Source organism: Taurulus bubalis, assembly GCF_910589615.1.
Source record: "Taurulus bubalis genome assembly, chromosome: 2".
NCBI classification, from domain to species: domain Eukaryota; kingdom Metazoa; phylum Chordata; class Actinopteri; order Perciformes; family Cottidae; genus Taurulus; species Taurulus bubalis.
In genome coordinates this window covers 14214911-14237454 of record NC_136590.1, presented here as the reverse complement: position 1 = coordinate 14237454, position 22544 = coordinate 14214911, and the positions used below count along the sequence as shown (strand labels likewise).

At 40.4% G+C, this 22544-nt stretch overlaps 2 protein-coding genes across 2 annotated transcripts; both read right to left on the bottom strand.

Moving 5' to 3' along the window:
* Positions 1-1984: 1984 nt before the first annotated feature.
* kctd5b (potassium channel tetramerization domain containing 5b) lies at positions 1985-14235 on the bottom strand. Its single transcript, XM_079233376.1, has 6 exons — positions 13999-14235; positions 7737-7845; positions 7280-7371; positions 7066-7161; positions 3921-4046; positions 1985-2107 (listed from the first exon to the last, which is right to left on the bottom strand). Exons 1-6 carry the CDS (start codon positions 14218-14220, stop codon positions 2078-2080), a joined length of 675 nt encoding a protein of 224 aa, XP_079089502.1. The 5' UTR covers positions 14221-14235; the 3' UTR covers positions 1985-2077.
* Positions 14236-14609: 374 nt separating this feature from the next.
* pdpk1b (3-phosphoinositide dependent protein kinase 1b) lies at positions 14610-22262 on the bottom strand. Its single transcript, XM_079214292.1, has 14 exons — positions 22200-22262; positions 19972-20226; positions 19743-19785; positions 19485-19622; positions 19213-19357; positions 19010-19107; positions 18798-18873; positions 18610-18678; positions 18345-18441; positions 18013-18186; positions 17676-17893; positions 17492-17549; positions 17049-17201; positions 14610-16900 (listed from the first exon to the last, which is right to left on the bottom strand). Exons 1-14 carry the CDS (start codon positions 22221-22223, stop codon positions 16787-16789), a joined length of 1662 nt encoding a protein of 553 aa, XP_079070418.1. The 5' UTR covers positions 22224-22262; the 3' UTR covers positions 14610-16786.
* Positions 22263-22544: the final 282 nt, after the last annotated feature.

The following is a 22544-nucleotide window of genomic DNA, read 5'->3' as shown; positions in this document are numbered from 1 at the left end:
AAATGTTTACTCTTCCCTGACACTAAGATCAACATGTACAATACATATAAGACATTGGATTTTGGTCATTGGGGGAAAAGGCAATACTAAATGATTATTTGTGAATGAAATATCCAACCTATCAAAACCACACATCAAACCTGAAAACAACTTTCTATAAAAAAAAAAAAAAAAAGTGTTCTAAAATGCAGTATTTACATTATCAACATTACAGGCTTGTAAGCAATGTGCACAGTGCTGTAATGCTGCGTACGAAATCTACTCAAGTCAAAATGCTTAGAAGAATCTATCACAATGCAGGAAAAATACATTTGTTTTTAAATGTAACAGTCAACTTCATAGACAGCCAAGTATAGCTTTGTTATTGGTTATCAAAACATGTTCCAGGCATGTTCTCAGTGAAAGACACCATGTTCAGCATCAGCTGTTTCAATCCTAACTCAGAAATATCTAGTTCTGTACAAACAATGCAAAACAGAAGTTAACATTGTTAAAATCATCTTGTTTTTTAAAGATCCAGTACAAACAACTTCTGTTTCAAGTTGTGTTTTCTCTAGTGTACAAAACGTGCAGTTTTTTTAAAGAGTTAAATATTAATATTGAATTTGGATTATTTACATCAAAACAAAATCCTCTGAATATTAAAAGAAAGTCCTTCACCACTGCCTTCAAGCAGTTCCAGCCCCCAAAATACTTCCCATCAAAAAAGATCTTAATCAAACAAGATGTTCCCTCAAACATACACAATAAACGAGTCAACAAAACTCAGAGGAAATCTTTTTTTTTGTCTCAAGGAGGTTTGTCCCAACGAAAAACAGGACACTAATGTTAAAAAATAAAATGTCACTGTAAAACATAATTCACATTTTAAAACACCTTTGACTATTTTGGCAGTTTACTTTAGACTTATGAACACAAGGAGTTCAGAAAAAAAAGTGTCTGGCAGATTAAAAAGGGCTATAAATTTGTACTTTACAACATTTAGAGAGCGAATTTACTTCTTTACACCAAACAATTCACGTTTTCAGGAGCAGCAGAACTCTTACTTTGAAACGACATTTTGAACAAATAATGGGTTAAATGTGTATCCAATACATAACTGTATAATAAGAAGAAGACTTTTAGGTGGACTTCCTGAAAACAATTATTTAATCCCACAGCACACACTGGCCGTCTGTGGGTAATTGTATTACTACGGTTGCAAGATTACATGGTGCCATAAGCAACGACACAAGCAACACATTTGACTTTTTATGCAATAAAGATATACTGATCTCTCAGTATATCTTTATTGCATAAAAAAAAATCATTTTATTTGGTGTATGTGAAAATGGGGCTTTTATAGTCCTGTTATTAATTGACCTAATGCCCCTTTACCTACAGTATCAAGTGATACTGTTGATAGTTTTCATCCTGGTCCTAGAAAATTGTTCCTTTTTTGACAGTGAATATACAAAAAAAAAGATTTTCGAATCAAAGTAAAATGTTTTGAAAGTGTGTGTTGTACAGTTGGGATCCTCATGATCACAAATCTCAGCATAACTGTTTGAAATCTTTGGGAAAACATTTTATCGATTTGTTTTTGGGGTGAATTTCACATTTAATAGCTTAATTCTTTACCATGTGCTAAATAAATACAAATCCCTTCTTAATATTTCTAAACCATGATTTTGAGTGATAAATATCATACGGATTGATTCCTTAGCAGAACCTTGACTTAGAGGATTCAAGCATGAACTCAATAGATGACCCTGAGTGAATCATTGGCCTTATATGATGATGGCCATATTCTATAGCGTAAAACATTTGTAGATTGCAATTCCTTACTCTCAATTTGAAAACAGAAAAAAAAATTAAAAAAATTGCCGCCAATTCAAAAAGAAGGTCCAGTTTAAATGTACAGGCACACATTGTCAGTAAACAGACTTATTTACATGAAGAAATAAAAACAAAAATGGAGCGAAAAACACAAAATAAATGTACACCCCTCCTATAAATCTCCATTGTGCCAAACGTTCTTCCACAAAGATGATATGCGAGCTTCAGAACACCTGGAGCTCATAATACTGAGTCCTCTTCACATCCGGGAACCCCTTTCCTGAAGGATCTGCAGAGACCAAAAAAAGTTTAGAATGAACAAAAACACATCGTACCACATGCCCTGAAAGTAGTTCCTGACTCTGTCCAGTCCACTGTATTCCTGCCACAGTGCATACTCTCCCAGCCAGGAGCACTCTCCAAAACTTACTGAATGGGGTGCGGAGAAAAGGGAAATGCTTGCACAAGTGACGAATATAAAGCATTTGCTGGAGACTATGCAGTACGTGGTTCTAAAGCCAATTGCGGGTGAGCCCATAAAGTTTCCTTGCTACAAGGAATTAATGCAGCTAAAACTAACCACAGCCCCCAAATGATTCTTAACTACAGAAGAGATGGAGAGCAATATGAAGGACACAGCAGTATAATTAAAATGTAACACACCTAGTACTAGTTCAGTATAGATTTAAGTTGTGTTTCAACCTTTTATTTTTAGCATAATCATTCATAATAGCAGCGTGTCAATTTAAAAGAGGATAATTGGGTTGTTTTTTTGTTTAATCACAGCGCTTCTTCATTACCATTCTGCTTCAGCCATTTTGTCTTTTGGGACTTTATTGCCATCAGACAAAGTTAGATAATCTCAGGAGTCTAAAACACAATCTCAGATATCTTCTTTGGGTAAATCAAGTGAGATTAGGATTGTGATATAAATACTGCAGTAAAACTATAACATTTTTTATAATAAAACACACCAGTGCTGTCAAAGCAACACTACAACTACTATTTTTGACAATGACATGGACAAAGTGTGTGTAGTAACCCTCCCTTCCCTTTAAATGTCATTGAATGAGGGGCAATGAGTCAAACTGCTGCAGCTGATGATTCAGAGTGTCCTCCATTAAACAAGGCTGTGAGCATGACAATAATTAAAAGGAGTCTTATTTACACTACTGAAACAAACAGAGCTCCAATCTGGTTCCAAAAGGAGTTTCAACAGCAAAGAAGTGTTCAACCGGTCTTAGCAGGAGCCATCTGGCTTTTGATTTAGACTGAATACCAAAGCTGGGTTTCAACCTGTATTCAGTCACTTTGCTTGTGGTTCTGTTAAGAAAGTTTTCAGTAGTGTAAACTGCATCAAGGAGGAACAGGGAAGAAAGCGCGGGGACCAACTAGAGAGTCTTGGTGGAGGGACTATGAGCAGTCTCACCAGTGAGTCATAAATGCTCAACCCTAATCAGAGTCATTCATTTCAAAATCCGTGTCTTCGTCCTCACTCTGAGCAACATGCAGCATGCAAACAGCACAGAAGACAAGAAAGACATGTTGTAAAATAATGGAGGTGTAAAAGGTTGAAAAGGAGAACGAGCTGAAAAATAAAACTAATGGATTAAAGTTCAGGGGGTATTGACATTAACAACTACATTTAGCACAAAAAAATAAACGATGATCGGACAATCATTTTTCTAAGGATCATAATGTGTTCAAATCCAATCTTGTAAAATGTAATTTTTGGCGAGAAACTAGAATAAATAAAGTTTTTTGGAGAGCATCAAAATGAAAGTTGTTCATGCCTGAATCTTAACAGGAGATCATTGTTCAGTTAATACAACGTAAAAATGAATGTCTGCTTTGCTTAAATTTAATTTCTCTCTCTCATCACTTGTGGTTTTTGCGGCAGGCTGTTTTTTAACTGAGGGACTGAATATTCACAATGTTCTCCTTCATAGAGCTTTCTCATCAATAAAGGAGAGGGGCTTTCAGTTCCCTGGTGGCATTTTCATAAATGCGCTGCATTTAAAACATTCAGCACAGGCCATCATTCACAGATGTTTGCTGTGGATGGATTTTCAACCGGCCTCCCCACAAACTCAGACACTTACCTTGGCCTTCTCACTGGGCTCACTGTTTGTCCCGTATGATTGATTGTGCAGCTCCTTGGAGACTACACACAGGAACTCGGCTTGGTCTTCGTTTCCATAGTTGTAAGAGGAGCCTATGCTGACCAGCTAGTGAGACACGAGAGCAGAGCACAGAGGAAGAATTAGCCTTAGACTGATGAAGTAGAGGCAAACACTGGGTTACTCATTGCGGGGAAACAGAGGCAGGGGGACATTAAATTCATGTAAAAGAGGTTGACAACCAATCAAGGAGCACAGAGGGTCGACAGGTTCATGCAACTCAAATTTAAGGCGTGACAATATATTATTGTGGAGTTTATATATTAGATTATATTTTATATTATATTAGACATCGCTCAATACAGTTTATACAGACCGATGTGCGGTCTGTGTAACCCTGACTCTAAAGTTGAATTATCTTGCCTTTATTAGATACACCATATAATATGAGATACAGTGGGGATGACACATACAGTTCCTCAGTGAGGTTTAAACCCAGAATGTCGTGGACACACAATTGTATTGGACACCACTTGGCAACCTACTCAAAACATATTAAACTAATACAGCAAGAACATATCGACATCAGAGGCTATTATACCTATTCCCAGTGTTAAAGGATACTTAGCAATGTGTGATTTAACTAATTGCACTTATAAAACGCAATACAAACTGTCTTTTCAGGAACTACAGAAATGCCAGCATAGAGAACCAAAACAAAACATCAATGAAGATCAAAAAACAAACAGAAATTGTAGTTACCAAAGTACTTAGACTGAAACAAAATAATGTGTGGTCCATAAAGATACGGTTATGATGATAAAAGAAATAGCACAAAGACCTCAGTCAGAAAAAAGATAGGTATTGAATACAAGTGCAAGGACTCTACGACAGGAAGCAAACAAGCTGGTTGAAAAACATTGGGGGGAACAGTGAATTGAACCCGATAGGACCATGCTGGTTTACAGTGAATAGTTGGAAACAAATCGATACGATCAGCTGTTGAAAACTACAGTACCTCCTACAAACCAAATAAAAAGAGCAAACTACAAATTCGGTCACACCCATCACTGATCAGTAACACCCGCTCCATGTTTTAGCTGGTGTTAGAATTTCGTTAGTGCTTCGACTGCCATATTAATTCAGATTAAGAATTTAAATACAAGATACAATGAGCTGTGTTCTAAAAACCTGCTTTCTTTGACTATTGGTTTACTCTACGTTGTATTTTGGGCAGCTGGGGCTCCGTAGGTGAAATTGGTTGTCCATTAAACGGAGGATCGATGATATTGACGGCTCCTCCAGTCCGCATGTCGAAGTGTCTTTGGGCAAGATACTGAACCTCAAATTGCTCCCAAAGGCTCTGAAGTATCGGTGTGTGATGAGCATTTAGACTAAATCATGATGGGCAGGTTGGCAGCTTGCATGGCAATGGTATGAATGTGCGTGTGAACGTTGTCATGTCGCGTAAAGCGCATAGAATAGTCAGAAGACTAGGAAGGTGCTATATACATGCCATAACAAAATCAATTTACCATTTAATTATGTCTGCCAAGTCTTTATTAGCATGGCTTACCAGTCTACCACAAGCATTGAGAGAGAACTGAGTGCACAACCCAAATTCAACCAATAGACAACAGTGAAGCCACTGCTTCCAACATCAAGTGGCTTTTTTCTTTGAGCACTGAATGCATCAGTCAGGAAAATAATTTGCATGAGAAAATCCCACATATGGTATCTGTAAATACGACACAGGCATTTTTCATGTCAGTTTGAATAAAAGACACAAACAGACACAAGAGGATATTTAAAAAAGAAACATCTATAAGATCTTTATAAACAAACCTTGTGCACACTGTTCCTGAATAACTGCTTTTACTGCTGAATGTTAAGTGTGTGTACACTGCAGGCTACATGTAAACCATCTGTACCCAGGTGTGCATGTTCAGACATGCATGGCCTCATTAGCCAATGCTGCCAGAGACTTGTTGTTGTTAAGAAATCTCTCACACATTAGCTCAATAGCCATCATGGATTCCACTTGTCATGCTGTTAAGAGTCTACGAGCACCAAAGACGAAGACTTTGAGTAAAATACAGTATTAACAAATTGTTTCTATTAATGGAATCTTGAACCAGCCGTAAGTCATTAAAGCTCATCTCCCCAATAGAGACTCTCTGGGCTGACGACCGAGCTTTCGGCTTTGCATAAGAAATGTTTCTAGGAGTTTCCCATCTGACCTGTGTAAGGAGATTAGAGAGAATTCAGCTCTAATGGGAAATCCAGAGATCACTTGTCTCAGAGAGATTCATTAAAATACAATACACAAAGTAGTTTCTCATTAGAAATATTAGCCTTTGGCAGCTTCAGCTGAACACAAACGCTCATGTAAACCTGGACTGTCCAACCTTAATGTTTGATCTATAAATTACCTGCTGGGAAGATAAAACAACATTTCACTACTAAACAACCAGCACTATATTACAGCACAGCCCCCAAAACAGCCAAGTGGCTACGTGAAAGCAGAACACAGAAAGCTGTTGACAAGCCTAAACACTGAATGCAGTACGAAAGGGAATTTTTTATTTTTTTTTCAAAAGCAAATAATAAAACAGAAATCACATGTAAGACGACGTGTCATGGTCTGTTAACCTCACTGGTGAGCAAGCAGTACAAATGAACATTGAAAAGAATCAGCAAAAAAAAAAAAAAGAAGACCAACAGCTACGTATCTACTTGGGACAAACGACGGCCAACGGGGTGTGTATGGACAACATGGGGACCATGCAGTGACCAGCCCGCGGACAGAAATTTGTTAGACACACCTCTCCGCTGTTGTTTGGCAAAGCAGACTCCTCTCCCTTCACCTCCCTTGACACAATCAGCAGAAACTCTGACTGGTGGGCCCGCCCGTAACCTATACTGACAAGCTGCAACGACCAATCAGAGCACAGAAGGGATGCCCGGATCATGTATGCGGACAGTGAGAAAGATGTGATTTGCTGTTTGGCTTTTTAGCCGTTTCCAATATTGAGGATTGGACTTTCTGGGTCAATGTGAGCATAGCGGGGTGGGTGAAGCACATGAAAGAAGGATTGATGCTGTAATCCTGCAGGAAGAGATTTACCTGTTCAAACTTCCAGCCGTCAGACATGGTAGACACCATCTGTGTCAGCTCCTCCTCCTGGCACTGCAGCACACGGTAAACATGCTTCACTGGAACCTGAGAGAGGGACAAACGCATGAGAGAAATGGAATCGAAAGGGAGAAATGACACAAAAGGAATGGAACACGACTGTCATATTCATATAAAAAAAAAAATTAAATCAAACTTCATGTACCTGTGATGTTTTACAGTCTCGATCCCTGATCTTGTCCTTGATGAGCTTTATTAATGATGTGATGTTGTAGAATTCGGCCTCTTCTAGCACACCTAAAACAGTAAAAAAGACACACACACTTAAGCTTATGACAGACATATCTCTTGACTACTAAAAGGGGAATCTTCTTTAATGTTATGCAGAGTTTCAACTGTAACGTGTGAGAATCTATACTTCTTTGACCAGTCAAATGATTTGTATTGCACTTGTCAAAACAGAGATGGGATGGAAAAATAGGGAGTTGCCTTCATTTATTTTTTTGCAACCACTGCCATGACATCAGTTTTTACAACAATCAATCAACAATAAAGAACTCAAATATTGACAACACATTCTGTTACCAATTTTTTTATCGTGCAACAGACAACTGTACTTTGATTTGGAATACAGTTCATCTTATATTCTACAGAGACATTACCTTCCTCTGCCAAGTCCCTGTTGAGCACCAGCTTGCCATGTCTCAAGTAGTTCAGCACTGGCCCAAAGTATGTGGGGTCTCTGTCTATGAGATAAGCACCAGTTTCATCCTGAAATGCAGAGAAGGAGGATGAGATTAATAGAATAACACTGTATTTACTGACACAGAGTGTTCGATTTTAAGAAACAAGTCGACATTTAGCCGCAATAGTAATTTTAATTCAAAGCATCCAGCACGAGGAACACAGTGTACACACAGAGATGAAAGTTATTTCAAATGCTTCAGTCTTTAAAAAGAGAGACATGAGAAGGCATATTTCTTAATCGAAACACAATCTACTGGGGGGGAAAAACATCCCTGTGCATCAGGGAATAAAACTCGAGGGATGAGAATTATGAGGTCAGCTCCCATGCTGATAATCTCTACAGGGGTTGAGAGCACACGCGCACACAGCTTTGGGATATCACTTCACTATTCCCAGAGGCCTTGGGTTTGATCCAGATTTCTCCACAACTACTGGGTATTCCCCTATTCCTATAAGTACTGTGATTAGACCGTCTTTGTCTCATGGGGGAAGAGACGGCTAAAACAATTAGAGCAGAACATAAAAAAGATTTGGAACAGCAAGCTGAATCCACCATGGGGACCAGGAGAACGCACCGTGGCTTCAAACCAATAATTAGCCTAGTCAACTCTAGTCTGCTACATAGTTGGCCCAACACATAATATGAGTCTGTTTGAACTGCTGATAACTACTGCAGCCAACACCATTTTCATATTATGAAAAGTTGTTATATACAATGTGACCTTAGTGAGTCAAACGTGCTTCAATAAAGCGCTCGGAGGAGGGAGGACAGGCCTTAAGCAAATGTTGTGCTAATCCTTAAATGCTACAGGATGTTTGACTATGCGTCAGTCAAGTAATATGGCCTCAGGAGCAATCCTGGAAAATTAGCCGCATTGATGGTCAGTGCAATATTGTCATACTCTGCAGGCCATGAACAAACTCAAATAGACATGACTACAATGAAGAACATATGATTAGTCATAGTTACTTCGTCTTCACAAGCTCAAAAATGATTCCAACTCAAAACCCATTAATCTTTTCAATAATGAGAAAAGGTCCCTGTGCATTTTATTTTGTAATGAATCTGAACCCTCCTGGCTGGTTGACCTCGTTTCCAATGCGAAAATATCCAACTGGAGCCTAATGGAGCTCTATTCTGGTCTTATTGCCTTGTGTCAGTTCCTTACACTTCCATAGTCACTGAAGTTTAAGCACAAGCACAGGTAGGCCAAGCGTGAAGGAAAAGGACCTGTGAATGTGGTGAGCTGCACAGCTCACCACATTCACACTGCACCTAAAGGTTGATTTTAATATAGGTTAGGTTTCTACTTTTGGCCTCTCTTTTAAAATCCTATCAAAAGTCAGTTGTGTACTTAACATAGGGTTTTGCTTTCAGAATATATATATATATATTAATCTACTAGCTTGTTATTATTCCCAAATGAATTAGATCCATCGACCTCGTTTGGACTGGTAATAGAAGGAAAAACAGAGGTGGAAGTTAAAACATTAACAATGGCTTCAGTCCCCCAATTACTGATATTACTGCGTATTCCTGCGTTTGACAAGTCAATTTGTCCATTTGACGAAAGGTCTATTCAACTTTAGATGCACTCCCCATTTCCCCTTCATCCTACTTCCACTGGAAAAGCTCTGTGAAGGGACAGTTTGGAAAGACACTCTGCTATAACAAGAACTTGCCGAGGCAGGACATACTACCATTTGCTTGAAAAAAGGAAGTGTGTCAAAATTATTTAGTTTCCAGATATGATATGCTTTTTGCATAACATTTGGTAATACAAATGGGTTAACATACATTTAGATTCCATTAGCCAAGTGGTAAAGGCTCTCCCATTAATACAGGGACATTTGAAAACAGAGCCGTCGTTAATGATATTAGCAACACCTGCACTCATCCTACTAAGATAAGTCAAAAGGGTCTGCTGTGAAAAAGGCCGATGGCATTATATAAATAAACTTCTGTAAACAGCCTCAAAACACTCCCACTGATCAAACACTCAAATATATCATGTGTACTCTACACTTTGGTAAAACGTCTGCTTCCTGGCCTGTTGTGCTGACGAGCCTGTCGCTGGTCCTCAGGGTGCACAGGCATCTATGGCGTACGGCGACAGTGACCCAGTTGAGAAAAAGATGATTAAGGGGGCTCTGATTGGGGTGCCGCATGGACACAAAGGGGACAGTGTCTTTAATGGAAAACAAAAGGCTGCGTCTCTGGGGGCACTGGGCAACAAGCAGAGGATGGGGGGCGGTGAGGGGAATTGGAGGACTGCTTGATGCTCAGTCTGAGAAAGTTCACCATCTCTGTGTTATAATATGATTGTGAAGATGATGAACAAAACTACCTTATCATTTATGAATATCAAGGTTAGGTGAAAAGCAACATTAAACACAATTTCGAGATTTATCAATTAAATAAAAAGAATGATAGACCTACATGGGACAAGGCCAACAACTTGAACCAAAAACACCAGATGATGTCAACAAATACACTGGCAAGTGCCAACGGCTACAACAACCGCCAGTAATAGGTCAGTTCCCTTTAGGTCAGGTATGCTAAATAGTGTTGTATAAATATTGAGCTTTCTGTACATACAGTGACAAGCGCCAAGTCAATGCAGGCCTAACCCTGAATGGATTCAAACTCAAGATAACATGAACTTAAGGTAAACAGAAGCAAATTAGAAGGGTGGGCTGTGATGATTAACCTTATCATTCTTCTCCTACACACAATACACATCCTCTCACAGGAAATACCATGGCGACCCACCCTTCAAGCATGTGATGTCCAATGAGGCTTTTTGCAGACACATTAACGACAAAATGAACAAGTCGCTGCTTGTTTGCTTGAGTGTACAATAAATGGGTGTACACCAAACCTTTGCATGGCACAATTCACCCAGTCAAGTCAGACAGGTGTGTGTATAGTCACTGCTAAATTTCATACAAGATAGGCTTTCAAATAATACATAAGATGGCGGTTAGCAGTAGTTATCAAAGAGCAATAGCAACAGCAGTGAAGTCATTCCAATTTGCTCAGACTAGTAATATGGAGAACTAAAGCATTATCAAACGCTGCTCAGCCTTCACTGCAGTCAAGCTGGAGTACAAGCCTACTGCAGAAACGCCACTTAAAGATGTTGCAGTAGATCGTCTGAGTCACATGACTGTAGCTACTTAGTCAAGTGGAAGCCTGATCCTTGTAGAGTAGGAGCCAGGAGTCCCTCTGGAGTACACGCAGTAATGGCATAGTCAAAGAGGCCTTCAACTTTTAAATAATACACACATCACATCAAGGCTATATTATGTGAAAGTATCTCATATTTCAAGATATTTAACACTGTGCATTTTAATGAGTTTAACCTTTCATGAAGGCTGGGAGGAACATCTCGCCTTTCTACCATTTTCAACTCTGCAAGGCAACACCATAAGAGCGTTTTGCAGAACAATGACTCAGCAGAGCTGAAGAAAGTAAATGAACAGCTTCTTTTAAAAGTCACCAGAAAGTATTGCCGTTATAATGAGAGGCAGTTAAGTAGCTCTACGACTAAGCTGGCAAACCAGGAAATCACTACAAACTGGAGCTTTTTCTTGGCAAAACGATAAATATGTATTGCAATAGAAAAAGAGGATGAAGTGAAACGATTGGTCTCGTTGACAACTGACTTTGGTGGGGAATGAAATTTCAAATGACAACATTTTAATTGATTGCAACACAAGGCTATGAACAATTGTAGGTGGCTGGCTTTTTTGAATAAAGTTGCTTTAGACCAATAAAGCCAATGGAACCATCTTTGAGTCGCACCTGATTTGCCAATCATAGTCTGCACTGCCCTGTCGAGCACTTACTGGAAGAAGACACAGAAGAAGGAGACGAAGATATCGCTGTTAAATATTTATATCGTCTCCCATGGTGTGCTCAGGCATGACATACAAGCTGAATACGGCATTTAATGTGACCATATTTTTCTTACACATGCCGCAGAGAGAACCTCTTTGGGCATCAAATAGATATAAATATGAAAAGAATAAGATATGGAAGGAACAAGAACCCCTTGTGATGGGGTGCTTGAAAGATTGATGCAGCTCTCAAAGCTTGAAAGCTGGGTCTCTACTTGAGTGGTCTTGAGCCGAGCAGTTTGAAAGCAGGCGTCTGCCAGAGGGATGGATGCCCATTTATGTGCAACGCTCAGCTTGGACAAATGATAACTTTGAAAGCAATACCTAGTCACACAGGTCTAACAAACCTAGTCATAACAATAAATCTCTAATGCGACAGCAATGAGTAGGATGTTAATTCTAGGGTTAATTATTTAAAAGAATATTTTATGTTGTTATGTCTATGCACATGACAGCACTTCCTCCACTTTCTCCCTGAACTACCCCAATGTGCAAAACAGGCTCCAGTCAACAACATGAATAATGCAGTTCTCCTTGAGAGTCCTGCTCAAGCACGTCAGCCTGCGTGACTGAGAACTGAACCACTCATTTCCTTGGCTGGGAAATACAATACTGCATTCGCACAAAAACAGAGCTCTTCCCTGATCCGATACTCTGCTGGATTTCCTATTCGCATGCAGTCGTGTGATGCACAAAAAAAGAAGATGGTCTTCTTGCCTCAGTCACTGATTAGATTAAATCATGCCAATGTTAATTGTTTTAGACACAGTGAAATAATATCCAATAACCTGTTCTTTACTAGAAGCTATCTATTATGAGACTGCCGGCAGGAGAGAGGTAAAGTAATGGCTTGAGAGTCTGATACACACTTAGGACAAAGGATTTAGATGGACTGATCCGTTGCTCATGGGAGGATAAACTGACAAAAAAGCAAGCTGATTATTTAGAGATTAAGATATTTGCATGAAAATACGAGATGAGCCACGGTCTCAGCTTAGTATAAAAAGAGGGCAAGGGTGCAAGTAGATGAAAACAATGAATAATGGGTCAGTAAAAAAAACAGAGCATATTATACTATGTATACAGACACTAATGCATTGTGTTTGACAGTGCCGGGGGGCCTTAAAGCGCGCGCACGCACACACACACACACACACACACACACACACACACACACACACACACACACACACACACACACACACAGCTGTTCAAACTGGCAGATGGACAAACAGAGAGAAGCCTGCTTCTGGAGCATTGAGGCCATTCAGGCAGATGAGTGACTTCATCCCCAGCTCTCAGTTGTCAGCAGCACCTCACTCCACTTGGCAATGACTTATGTGCTCATTAGGGAAGCCTCACCACCAGCACAGGGGCTGATTACTGCACAGAAACAGAGCCAAGTAACACACTTACCTCAAGAGAGGAGGGTGGAAAACACAAATTGATCAAGCAATAAAGTCCTTCTATGTGTAACGTTACATCATTTGGCAAGACAATTATAGCATGAACGCTTGGAGACATTACAGCCACTGGCTGGGCAAAAAAAGAGCTATTGATTGTTAAGCGTTTTTGTACCAATATGATATGAAGTAAAAATGTGTGCTACTGGAATATTATGCCATTTAACATTTTAATTAAATGATTCCATGTTATACATTCATTTTAAAAAGCTGATTCAGTCTACATTCAGCTAAATGTTATAGTAAGTCCACCTAGAGTCACAATCTGCCTACACCATCTACAGCTAGGTTCAAAGTATTTTATACATATAAATAAATGTAACAGTAGTTTTGTCAATAATGGAGAATAATTGGTTGCCGTCCCTGTTTGACACCTCGCTGAGAGCAATGGCCTCAGATCTCAGTGGGGAAAGTTTCCAACTAACGTCCTGGGCGACTTGATAATTGTGCCAAGAAAAGCTTTAAAACTATTTCAGCCATGCACTGTTGTTGAAGTCAACACTTTAAACAACACGTGTAGGGGACGATGACCGCAACACATAGTAACACATTTCGCCAGCGACACACGCAAAGATCGTGTGTCATGTGGTGACTGTCGGAATCTAGCTAGCGTCTCTGTGCTAATGCTAGTTAGCCACAGTAATGGGAGTTAGCACAAAGTGTGAATAAACCCAAGGCCTCTTGATTAAGCAAGCGGGTAGGAACAGCCATCAGCCCCCCAACTGCTCAACAATACAGTCAGCAAATATAAAGTAATTTAGAGCACATTAAAATGGAGTGTAACAGTAGCGCTAGCTAGCTTAGCATTTACCTTGTCAGAGTCGAGCTCGGGGTCAGCTTGGCTCAGTCTGTACAGAAATGATTTGGGATCTCGACACAGCGTCTGTCTCGTTGTTAAAAAATACGTCCCCCCGACATTTAGTCGGATCCACTTCGACGCCACGACACCGGCTGAGACGTGTCTCTCCGCCAGAGAATGGGCCACACACCTCCGGTGGACGGAGCCGCTGGTCTCGGAGCTGTTCTCTGCCATCCCTCTCTTCGTCTCCTCCGCTCTCGAGCTCGGCTGTGTGCGGCTGACAGGAAATATCTGAGCTGCAGCCACTAACTTGGGAGTCCACAACTCATGCAAAGCAGGCTGCCACAGCCACTCCTACCGACCCGCTCCGCCGGCACGGACACACACTTGTGTACAAGTCATCCCAGAGAAGAGAGGCGCTCTCTGGTTTGACCCAGCGACGTGGATGATCTCTTGATACCCAAAGCCTGGAGATGTCACCGCGGATAAAGATGTCACTTGGTGGCGTACAATAGTTATTGATTGTAACAATGTGGCTTGTACGTACGCAAGACCACCCAGCTTTACGTTTTCTCCCGTGTTGAAGTAATGTCCACGACACAAAAGCGCTGATAATGGGCCGGTACTTTATTTACATGTTGCAAAATGTGAGATGCCATTGCCACTGACTTCTGCTGCTTTTTCACGGTGTCATGACTGTGGTTGGTAACAGAAGACAGGACACACGGCTTTATTTGTATGCCTAAATCCCTACATGCTTTAATTACTGGACTACCAAGCATTAAGTGGAAAATTCATCATTCAACATCTACTGACCTAGCGCACAAATAATCAGAGAGAATGAACAGATTCATTAAATTATCAGAATATGATTAAATCACTGAGCAAATAGAAAATGTATGATATAGTAAGAAAAAAGCTGTAAAATATTATAGTTTACAATAATTATTCACATTCAAAGGCTTTACATCTCAATACATACACAACATGGCCCCTGAACATGACTTCAATCCAAATGATTCATATATTAGAATTTAAATAACACAGAATGAACTAGAGGCTAAACAATAGCCATCAAATAACCTTATACAAGAATAAAAATACAAAAACTGTATCCTAATATCATTGCATTACTTGCTTCAGATTTTAATAATACATCATCTGTACATCACAGTTCTAGTCAGTTACAAGCCAGGTAGAGTATTCCATACACAATGTAACCGACTGCCATCGACTTGATTCAAACAATTTTTCTAACTAGAAGAAAACACTACTCTAGTGCTTCCTCAACTTTATAGACAGATACAGCAATTTCATCGGTTATTTGGATCAGATAGATATCTTTTAACTGACATCCAACCACATTGAGCCCCGGGCCCCTGGGCCAGAGGGTCCTATTCACCTATACTCCAGTCACACACTGCACACACAGACTCAGCTGAAGGAAGGGGACCTTTGGAAAGGACCTTTAGGTAATGTCAAAAATTAAAAGCATTATGATAATACATATTGCTAAAACAAGAGCACAAGTTAAATCAGTCGCTTTAATTTCTATTGGGCCAAACGTCAGAATGAAAAAAAAAAAAAGGGGCAATGCGCCCGATGAGGCAGTTCTGCCATCTTGTCCAGGGACAACAGCTTTACTGCGATTGCGTCGGAGAATGATAGTATGTGTATGTATCACTGTTGATGAAGGTTTTCTGTTCAGCATGGGGTGGTCAGCACATACGATTTAGTTTTCAATAGGACATACTGAGGATGAGCCGACTATCCCACCGAAAAAAGAAGTTGCAGAATTCACATCACAAAGAAATAGCCAGTGAATGGTACAGAACAGCCAAATCATCCAATAAAATACACTATGGTTACCAATGCAGTCAAAAATACCCACCTTTAAACTTGAATAAACTATATCTCCAGTGCCCTGGGAGAGAGAAGCGGACAAGGCTGAGCTACAAAACTGGCCATGCAGGAAAGATAAGCAAGTTATGATTAGGAAGTACAAGCTAGTGGCATGTTTACCCGCCCCCTGTTAGCAATACATCCTAAGTAACGGCTACGGAAGGCTCACACTTGTATGGAGACTGATTCAGACCCATGTCTCATTGCAGACCAGCACTCTGTTTTGTTATATCGAGACCTTAATTTGACTGCAATAAGCAAGTTCCAAGAGACTAAAAAATAACTCAAATACCGTGGGAACACTTGGGCTCTGACAAAAATATATATAGGATTTGAGTTTGGTAAACATGTGAGACTGAGTCAGATTACAGTATCGGTTACAACCATGGAGTATTAAGCTCTAGAAGTGGGGCCTGACTACAGCTTGCACATACGATGTAGGAATAGGATGTGGTTTAATTAAGATATCAGGATAGGCTCTGGTTCACAAAAGCTAGATTTTGTGTTATGGTATCATTGGAGCAAGAAACCAGTCCTTGCATTTGAGATAGTCCTAGCGGTAGCTAAGCTTGTGTCCCTTTATAGGACAAGCTTGCCACTCTCTTCCCCCCTGCAGAATGTACAAAAAGCAGATGTGCATGGTGGCAGTCTTATCATCCATACATGGAAAAATGCAATAGAAGCCTCACAGAGAGCACAAAGAACAAGCAAAGCAACCCTGAATCCAAAGTTGTATTTTTCCCCATGGTTCTACTCAGGAAAACAAACAAGGTCTAGATGCCAGCGTCTCTAAGAGTTTGTTTACATTGCGGTGATGAAGGGCACTAAAGAGGGTGTTACTCTGCTCAGTGATTGGCCTCAGAGCTAAAGAGGAGTGGCCACAGGAGGAACTGTGCTCCTATAGGCCGGGGTTTTGGTGCTTTTGATAGATCTTTCTCCACACTTCATGGATCTTCTTGCACCATCTGTCAGCATTTCCGCTGGGGTCCATCAAATAGTATGTTCGGTTAGGCTGCAAAAATCCGAGATGAAAAGAAAAAAAAAGAAAAAAAGTAAATCACATAGGAGGAGAAATTCAATGGGCAATTTAATGGGCAAGTATCAACATACTGCTGGAGGAAAATATACTGGACGGACATCAAAAATAAATAGTCATTTACCGTATGAACAAAGAAGGTTTTGAAGTTCTTGGCCTCAGGGCGTAGCTCGAGGGACCAAGGAATCTCCCCTTTCAGGACCTTGTTTACAGGATCCACGTAGTACAGGTGTGGTCCTTCAGTGAGAAGCAGCTGTCTCCGTCGAGCAAACAGACCCTGAAATGCCAGACGTCTCGAGACATTAGTTCAACAACAGAATGGGCTATGATACACAGCATTTAATTCCCCTTCACTTTCTACATATCAGTCAGAGAAATACTATGGGTGGTTACATAATTTATGCTGAGACAAACTTAACTAGAAAACCTATTTACATTTTACAACAAACATCTAACACGCAGCACCTGAATAGTCTACCTGGCAGAAAAAATCTTCACCTATAAGAAAACTTCAAAAAAGGTCAAGTAAATTCAATCTGAATTAGATGGCCAAGAATTCACACACACCTTTCTTTTATCCACGGGGCCCATCTTCAGAATCAGGTTATTCTCCACAAACTGGTGCCTGTGTAAAAAAGCAACATGAGATGACTGACACCCACTCTGTTTCACTTAAAACAAGACTTGAATCGAGGAAAGATTCAGATTCACACACAGATGAACAGGTTGACATGTTGGCATGGGGTTTTACCAGGGGTTTCCAGTGGTCTGTTTGTCCAGCAATAGCTGCTTCTCTTCTTCAGTGAACTGTAGATCCAGTTCAAAAGAGTTATTGTCCAGGTCATGGATGTACTGCTCAATGTTGCTGCTGGACCTCTGCGGGGGGGCGGATTCATGTGGCGACAGGGAGTGTGATGAGCTGGACTGGGCCACTTGCATGTTGCTGAACTGGCTCAGGAGGTCATCATACTGAGTTTGGAAATGAGACGGTTGAGAAAAGGTAAAGTGATGTTTGGCATCACATATAAGTTTTCCCATTAACAATAAAAAAGAAATGGGGGGACCTGGACTGTAATAAAATATCTTACGTTTCCATAGCAGTCCTCATCATCCTCAGACATGGCTGGCAGGTAGGGGGTGAGCTTGGGGGGTGTCTGTAGGTGTAGATCACTCCAGGAGATAGTGTCGAAGAAGGGGTGCTGCCTCAAAGGGTCGTACCCTCCCATCTCTTCACACCCAATCCGCTTGGAAGGGTCCAGTGACTGAGAGAAAAAAACGAAACAGATGCGACATGCATTGTCCTTCTGTAAATAACCAACACCAGCTGACCTCAAAACATATAAAAGAGTCCCTTCGAATATCAGTAACATTTAATTGTATCTCACATATACTGTATGAATCATGGTTCTGGGTGACTTACCAAAAGCTGTTTGACAAGATCCTTGGCTTTGGGGAAGAATTTCTCGGGGAATTCATACTCCAGCTTTATTATCTTCTGGAATATTAGGTACTCATTTCTGCAACAAATAAAACACAAGAGGAAAAGAACAAAAAAAAGAGGGACTGTTAGGGAAATGTTGTTTGCTAGGGTAATATTACTGGGGCATGGTGGTTGTCACGTCTAGCATTAAAGTTCAATGATAAAATCAATCAATGGAAATAATGACAATTAACTTAGTACTCACCCAGCTCTGAAAGGGGGTAAACCAGCCACCAGCTGATAGGTTATACATCCCAAGGCCCAGAGGTCAGAACTAAAAAAGTAAAACAGATACATGAATAAAGTCAAAATGTGATGCCGTCATCATCTGACAAACATTAAAACAGAACAATGATTAGCACATCTACAGTTGCGTGATTCAAAACTTCATACCTCTTGCAGGCAGATTTCTCTGTTAGCAGCTCTGGAGACACATACTGTGCTGTTCCGACAAAGGAGTTTGCTCTCGCTGCCAAAGTGTGGAAATAAATGGTAAGAAGACATGAAGAACTTCACACTGCTCACAATGAATAAAATGATAAATTCATGGAACTAACACAATTGTTATACTTTATGTTTAAGTAAAATCAGGATTGTGGTTATACCTTGTTTACTGTCTGATGATAACTGTTTGGCCGTCCCAAAATCTGTTATCTGGATGTGCATGTCTTCACTCAGAAGAATATTCTCTGGTTTCAGATCTCTGAAATGAGACAAACCTGTTGTAACTTATGGGGAAACAAAAACTTAACAGGATTTGAAAATGATATGTAAAAAAAACTAGTAAAAAACAAACGGCAAGTCTTACCTGTGTATTATCCCCTTATTGTGTAAGTATTCTAGAGCACAAACTATTTCAGCTGAATAGAATCTAGTACAGGTCTCATCAAAAGAACCAATTTTGCGAATGTATTTCAGGAGCTCTCCATTCTTAGCGTAGCTGAGGCCAAAATCTAAGAAAAGCTAGTTAAGGAAGACTGATTATTACAATTGTAAAAAGATTTTTTTGGGATACATTAACAATAAAACAAGAGGTAAGCACATATACCACATGCCTTGACAAAAGTATTAGAAGGATACACAACTTCTCATCATCTTGAAATGTGAAGTAGAGCTTGACGAAGAATGGGTGTTCTAGATTCGACATCAAATCCCTTTCTCTTTTCACGTACTGGGCTTTGTTCGCCTTCACAATATGGCGCTTCTCTAAAATCTTAACTGGTGGAGAGAAAAGACAATTTCAGGATAAAGTAAAAAACACACCAAGCTACTTTTCCATCTTGATAAAAAAAAGTGTCATTGGTATTATTCACCAAAAGCTGATGCATTATTACTTACTTGCATATTCTTTGCCCGTTACCTGCTCTCTTGCCAGGACAACCTTAGGATCAAAGAATAGAAAACAAAACTTGTCAGATTTAGAAGAAACTCCTGCAACTTGTTTTGTCAATTCCCCTCAAATGAACTGAGGATATATCATTCAAGTACAGTAATCAAAAGAATGCTAGCATGTAGCAATATCTACCCACATATAATTCATAAACTAAGGGGAATGCAAGTTACATACCGTTGAGAAGGAGCCCTCTCCTAGTATCTTGCCAAATCTAAAGTCCTCTGGCTTCTTCTTGCGTGGCTGAGGGGCCTGGACAGCCGGCTGTGTGCGGAGGTCTGCGCTCTGGCTGCCGCCCTCCATGCTGGGACAGTGGCTACTGCTTGCGCCTGGGATAGCAAGTGGCGAGCAGGAGTCAGGGTGGTTTCTTACCATTGATGGATGCGAGCAGGAACAGATGACAACGCTGGGCTGAATGGGCACAACATCATACTGGGAGAAGAGAGGGAACATTGAGAAGATATCAGTCAGCAGGGTGATTTAAATAAAAGCCATGTCTTAATGGAGTTTAAATAGTAAATTTTCTCTTAAGAAATACCTTTAAAACACACCCAAAAGCTAATTAATCATCCCTTCGTTATGGCTGACAATCAGTGTGCTCATATCTAGCAACCATATGAATTCTGGGAATAAGATACTACAATAACAACAACAGAAGCGAGAACTGCCTTCAATATCACTTTCATAAAGAATATCTGTGTTTGAAGAAGATCATGCCTTTCTCTTCAGCACTTTGAACTGTCTTTTGATCTGGAATGTCAAATATTTTCACCATCATTCTGTGAGCTAACAGATTTCACAACAGCTTGCTTATAGCGCACCATAATTACACCTGCATACCTTTGGATAGGTTAACATAATAATGATAGACAATTTAAAAAGTATATATTGTAAAAAGCTAATTAATACAATACATTTGTTGAGTTATATAGTCCTTCTAATTGTATAATAAAACCAATATAAATAAGCAATTGGCAGTTTGTGTTTACAAACAAGGTGACATCTGGATCAGAGGAGACCCACTTTCCAAGGTTGTCAACTTAATTGACTGCAACTAACACGCTTGGTAGGATATCTTATATATAAAATTTCTAGTAAGACCCCTTGAGGAGCAAAGTCTAGAATTGATAAGGGCATGCACCGACTATTGGAGAAGCCTCTTCTGAGCCTGGTGGTCCCACCCTCCAGTGTTTAAGTTGTGAAAACTATGTCAAAGTCACTGCTTTCATGTGACCGTTGTACTTACTAGCACAACTGATCTGTATCCACATGATCACACTGAAAGGCAGTTAACCCACACAAACACCAACAAGGAAAACCACCAAATAATTATTGAGGACTCGAAGATAACGCACAGCGACAGGTTGTGTTTTCTAACAAAGTGGCTCGTACTTCTTCCACTGTTGTTTATTCGTAACTTACTGAGCCACTGGACCTATCAGTGCTGATGTTGTTCGGCTTACAACTCTGTAACGTTGCAGAGCTCGTTCAGTCGGCCTTTTTCTCATTCAAATCCAAGGTGTGGCCTTTTAGCTGCCTTATCCCGGACTTCACTGTATTGTGGCCAACTAACGTTACTCGTGTTCCCATCTCCTGAACCACTGCTACAGGTCGACTATGTAATGGTTTCTAGAAACATGTCAGCCGACGTTAACCCAACCCTAAGTACTCGGGTAACAACAGGCCTGTGAGAACTTTCTTTGCTAACTAACGCCTGCTAGCGAGCTCTCGTTAGCTACTGCCTTGTCAAATGAAGCCGACAGTCACTGACAGTTATGAACTTAACGCGAACAGACAGTCAATTAGCTCGCGTTAGCCAGCCAGGTAACAAGTAGCGTTAACTTCAAAACATTAGGCCATTTTCACACAGCGTCACTCAGTCGCGGGCGGATTTGATGTGCCGACGTCAATATCTAAATTTAAAAGTGAACGGGTTGACAGTCGAAGTACTAAGTGTTCACCGTAAAAAGCTGTCTTCTAATCAAAAGGTGGGACGCAATAAAGCTCATGTTAGCTTGTTAGCAAGCAGGAGCTTCGTCCGAAAGCGCGAACATGTTTAGCTAACAGATAACCGACCACGGGGGAACGGGCTTACATCCTATCAAACTACCACCAAGCAGTTTTGAACGCTAAACCAACTCAGAATAAGTAAGAGAACATCTGGTCATGAACTGAGCAAGGTGTTAGCCAGTCCCGTTTAACGTAGCAGGCAGTATGTGTTGTGTTAGCCAGCATTAGCGCGCTAACGTCGCTAGTGAGTCGTAACGTTGACCGATCTTTTTGCGGCTAGCACCGCTCTCCCAAGTGAAGGCCCGACCTAACTATTTGTTGTCAAACAGCCGACACACTGCACATTTTGAGCACCGGCCTCGAGCCGTTATTCTTTTTAGAGTCGCAAAACTTACCAGCTGACTTGTAGCTCTTGCCATGGGAGTTTTCCACGAGTATTTATTTGGAATAAAATAATTAGAGAAGCTCCAGTAATGGCTGCCTCTGCGCCTTCATTTTCGAGCTGTGACGTCGTTCCACAACAATGTTACCGCAGGACAGCAGAGGAGAGTCCCGCTGTGTCCGCCCCCCTCGCCACATTTACAACCCAACGCTACTGAATTTCATCTTACTGATAGGAATCGAGTCAGACGGCTGAATATATATATTCAGATGCCGCAGTCAACGTGCCCTACAAACTATTTTGTTTGCGCCGGTCTGTTGCAGATTGACTAATGATGCATTGTAGCGAGGTTTCTCCT

Coding starts and splice junctions, on each gene's coding strand:
- pdpk1b (XM_079214292.1), bottom strand. CDS start 22,223: ATGGCAAGAGCTACAAGTCAGCTG. Junction 19,786..19,971: donor GAGAGGGCTCCTTCTCAACG/GTATGTAACTTG, acceptor TTTGATCCTAAG/GTTGTCCTGGCAAGAGAGCA. Junction 19,623..19,742: donor AACGGGCAAAGAATATGCAA/GTAAGTAATAAT, acceptor TCTCTCCACCAG/TTAAGATTTTAGAGAAGCGC.
- kctd5b (XM_079233376.1), bottom strand. CDS start 14,220: ATGGCAGAGAACAGCTCCGAGACCAGCGGCTCCGTCCACCGGAGGTGT. Junction 7,162..7,279: donor GAGACTGTAAAACATCACAG/GTACATGAAGTT, acceptor TCCCTCTCTCAG/GTTCCAGTGAAGCATGTTTA. Junction 4,047..7,065: donor ACGGCTGGAAGTTTGAACAG/GTAAATCTCTTC, acceptor GTGTCTCACTAG/CTGGTCAGCATAGGCTCCTC.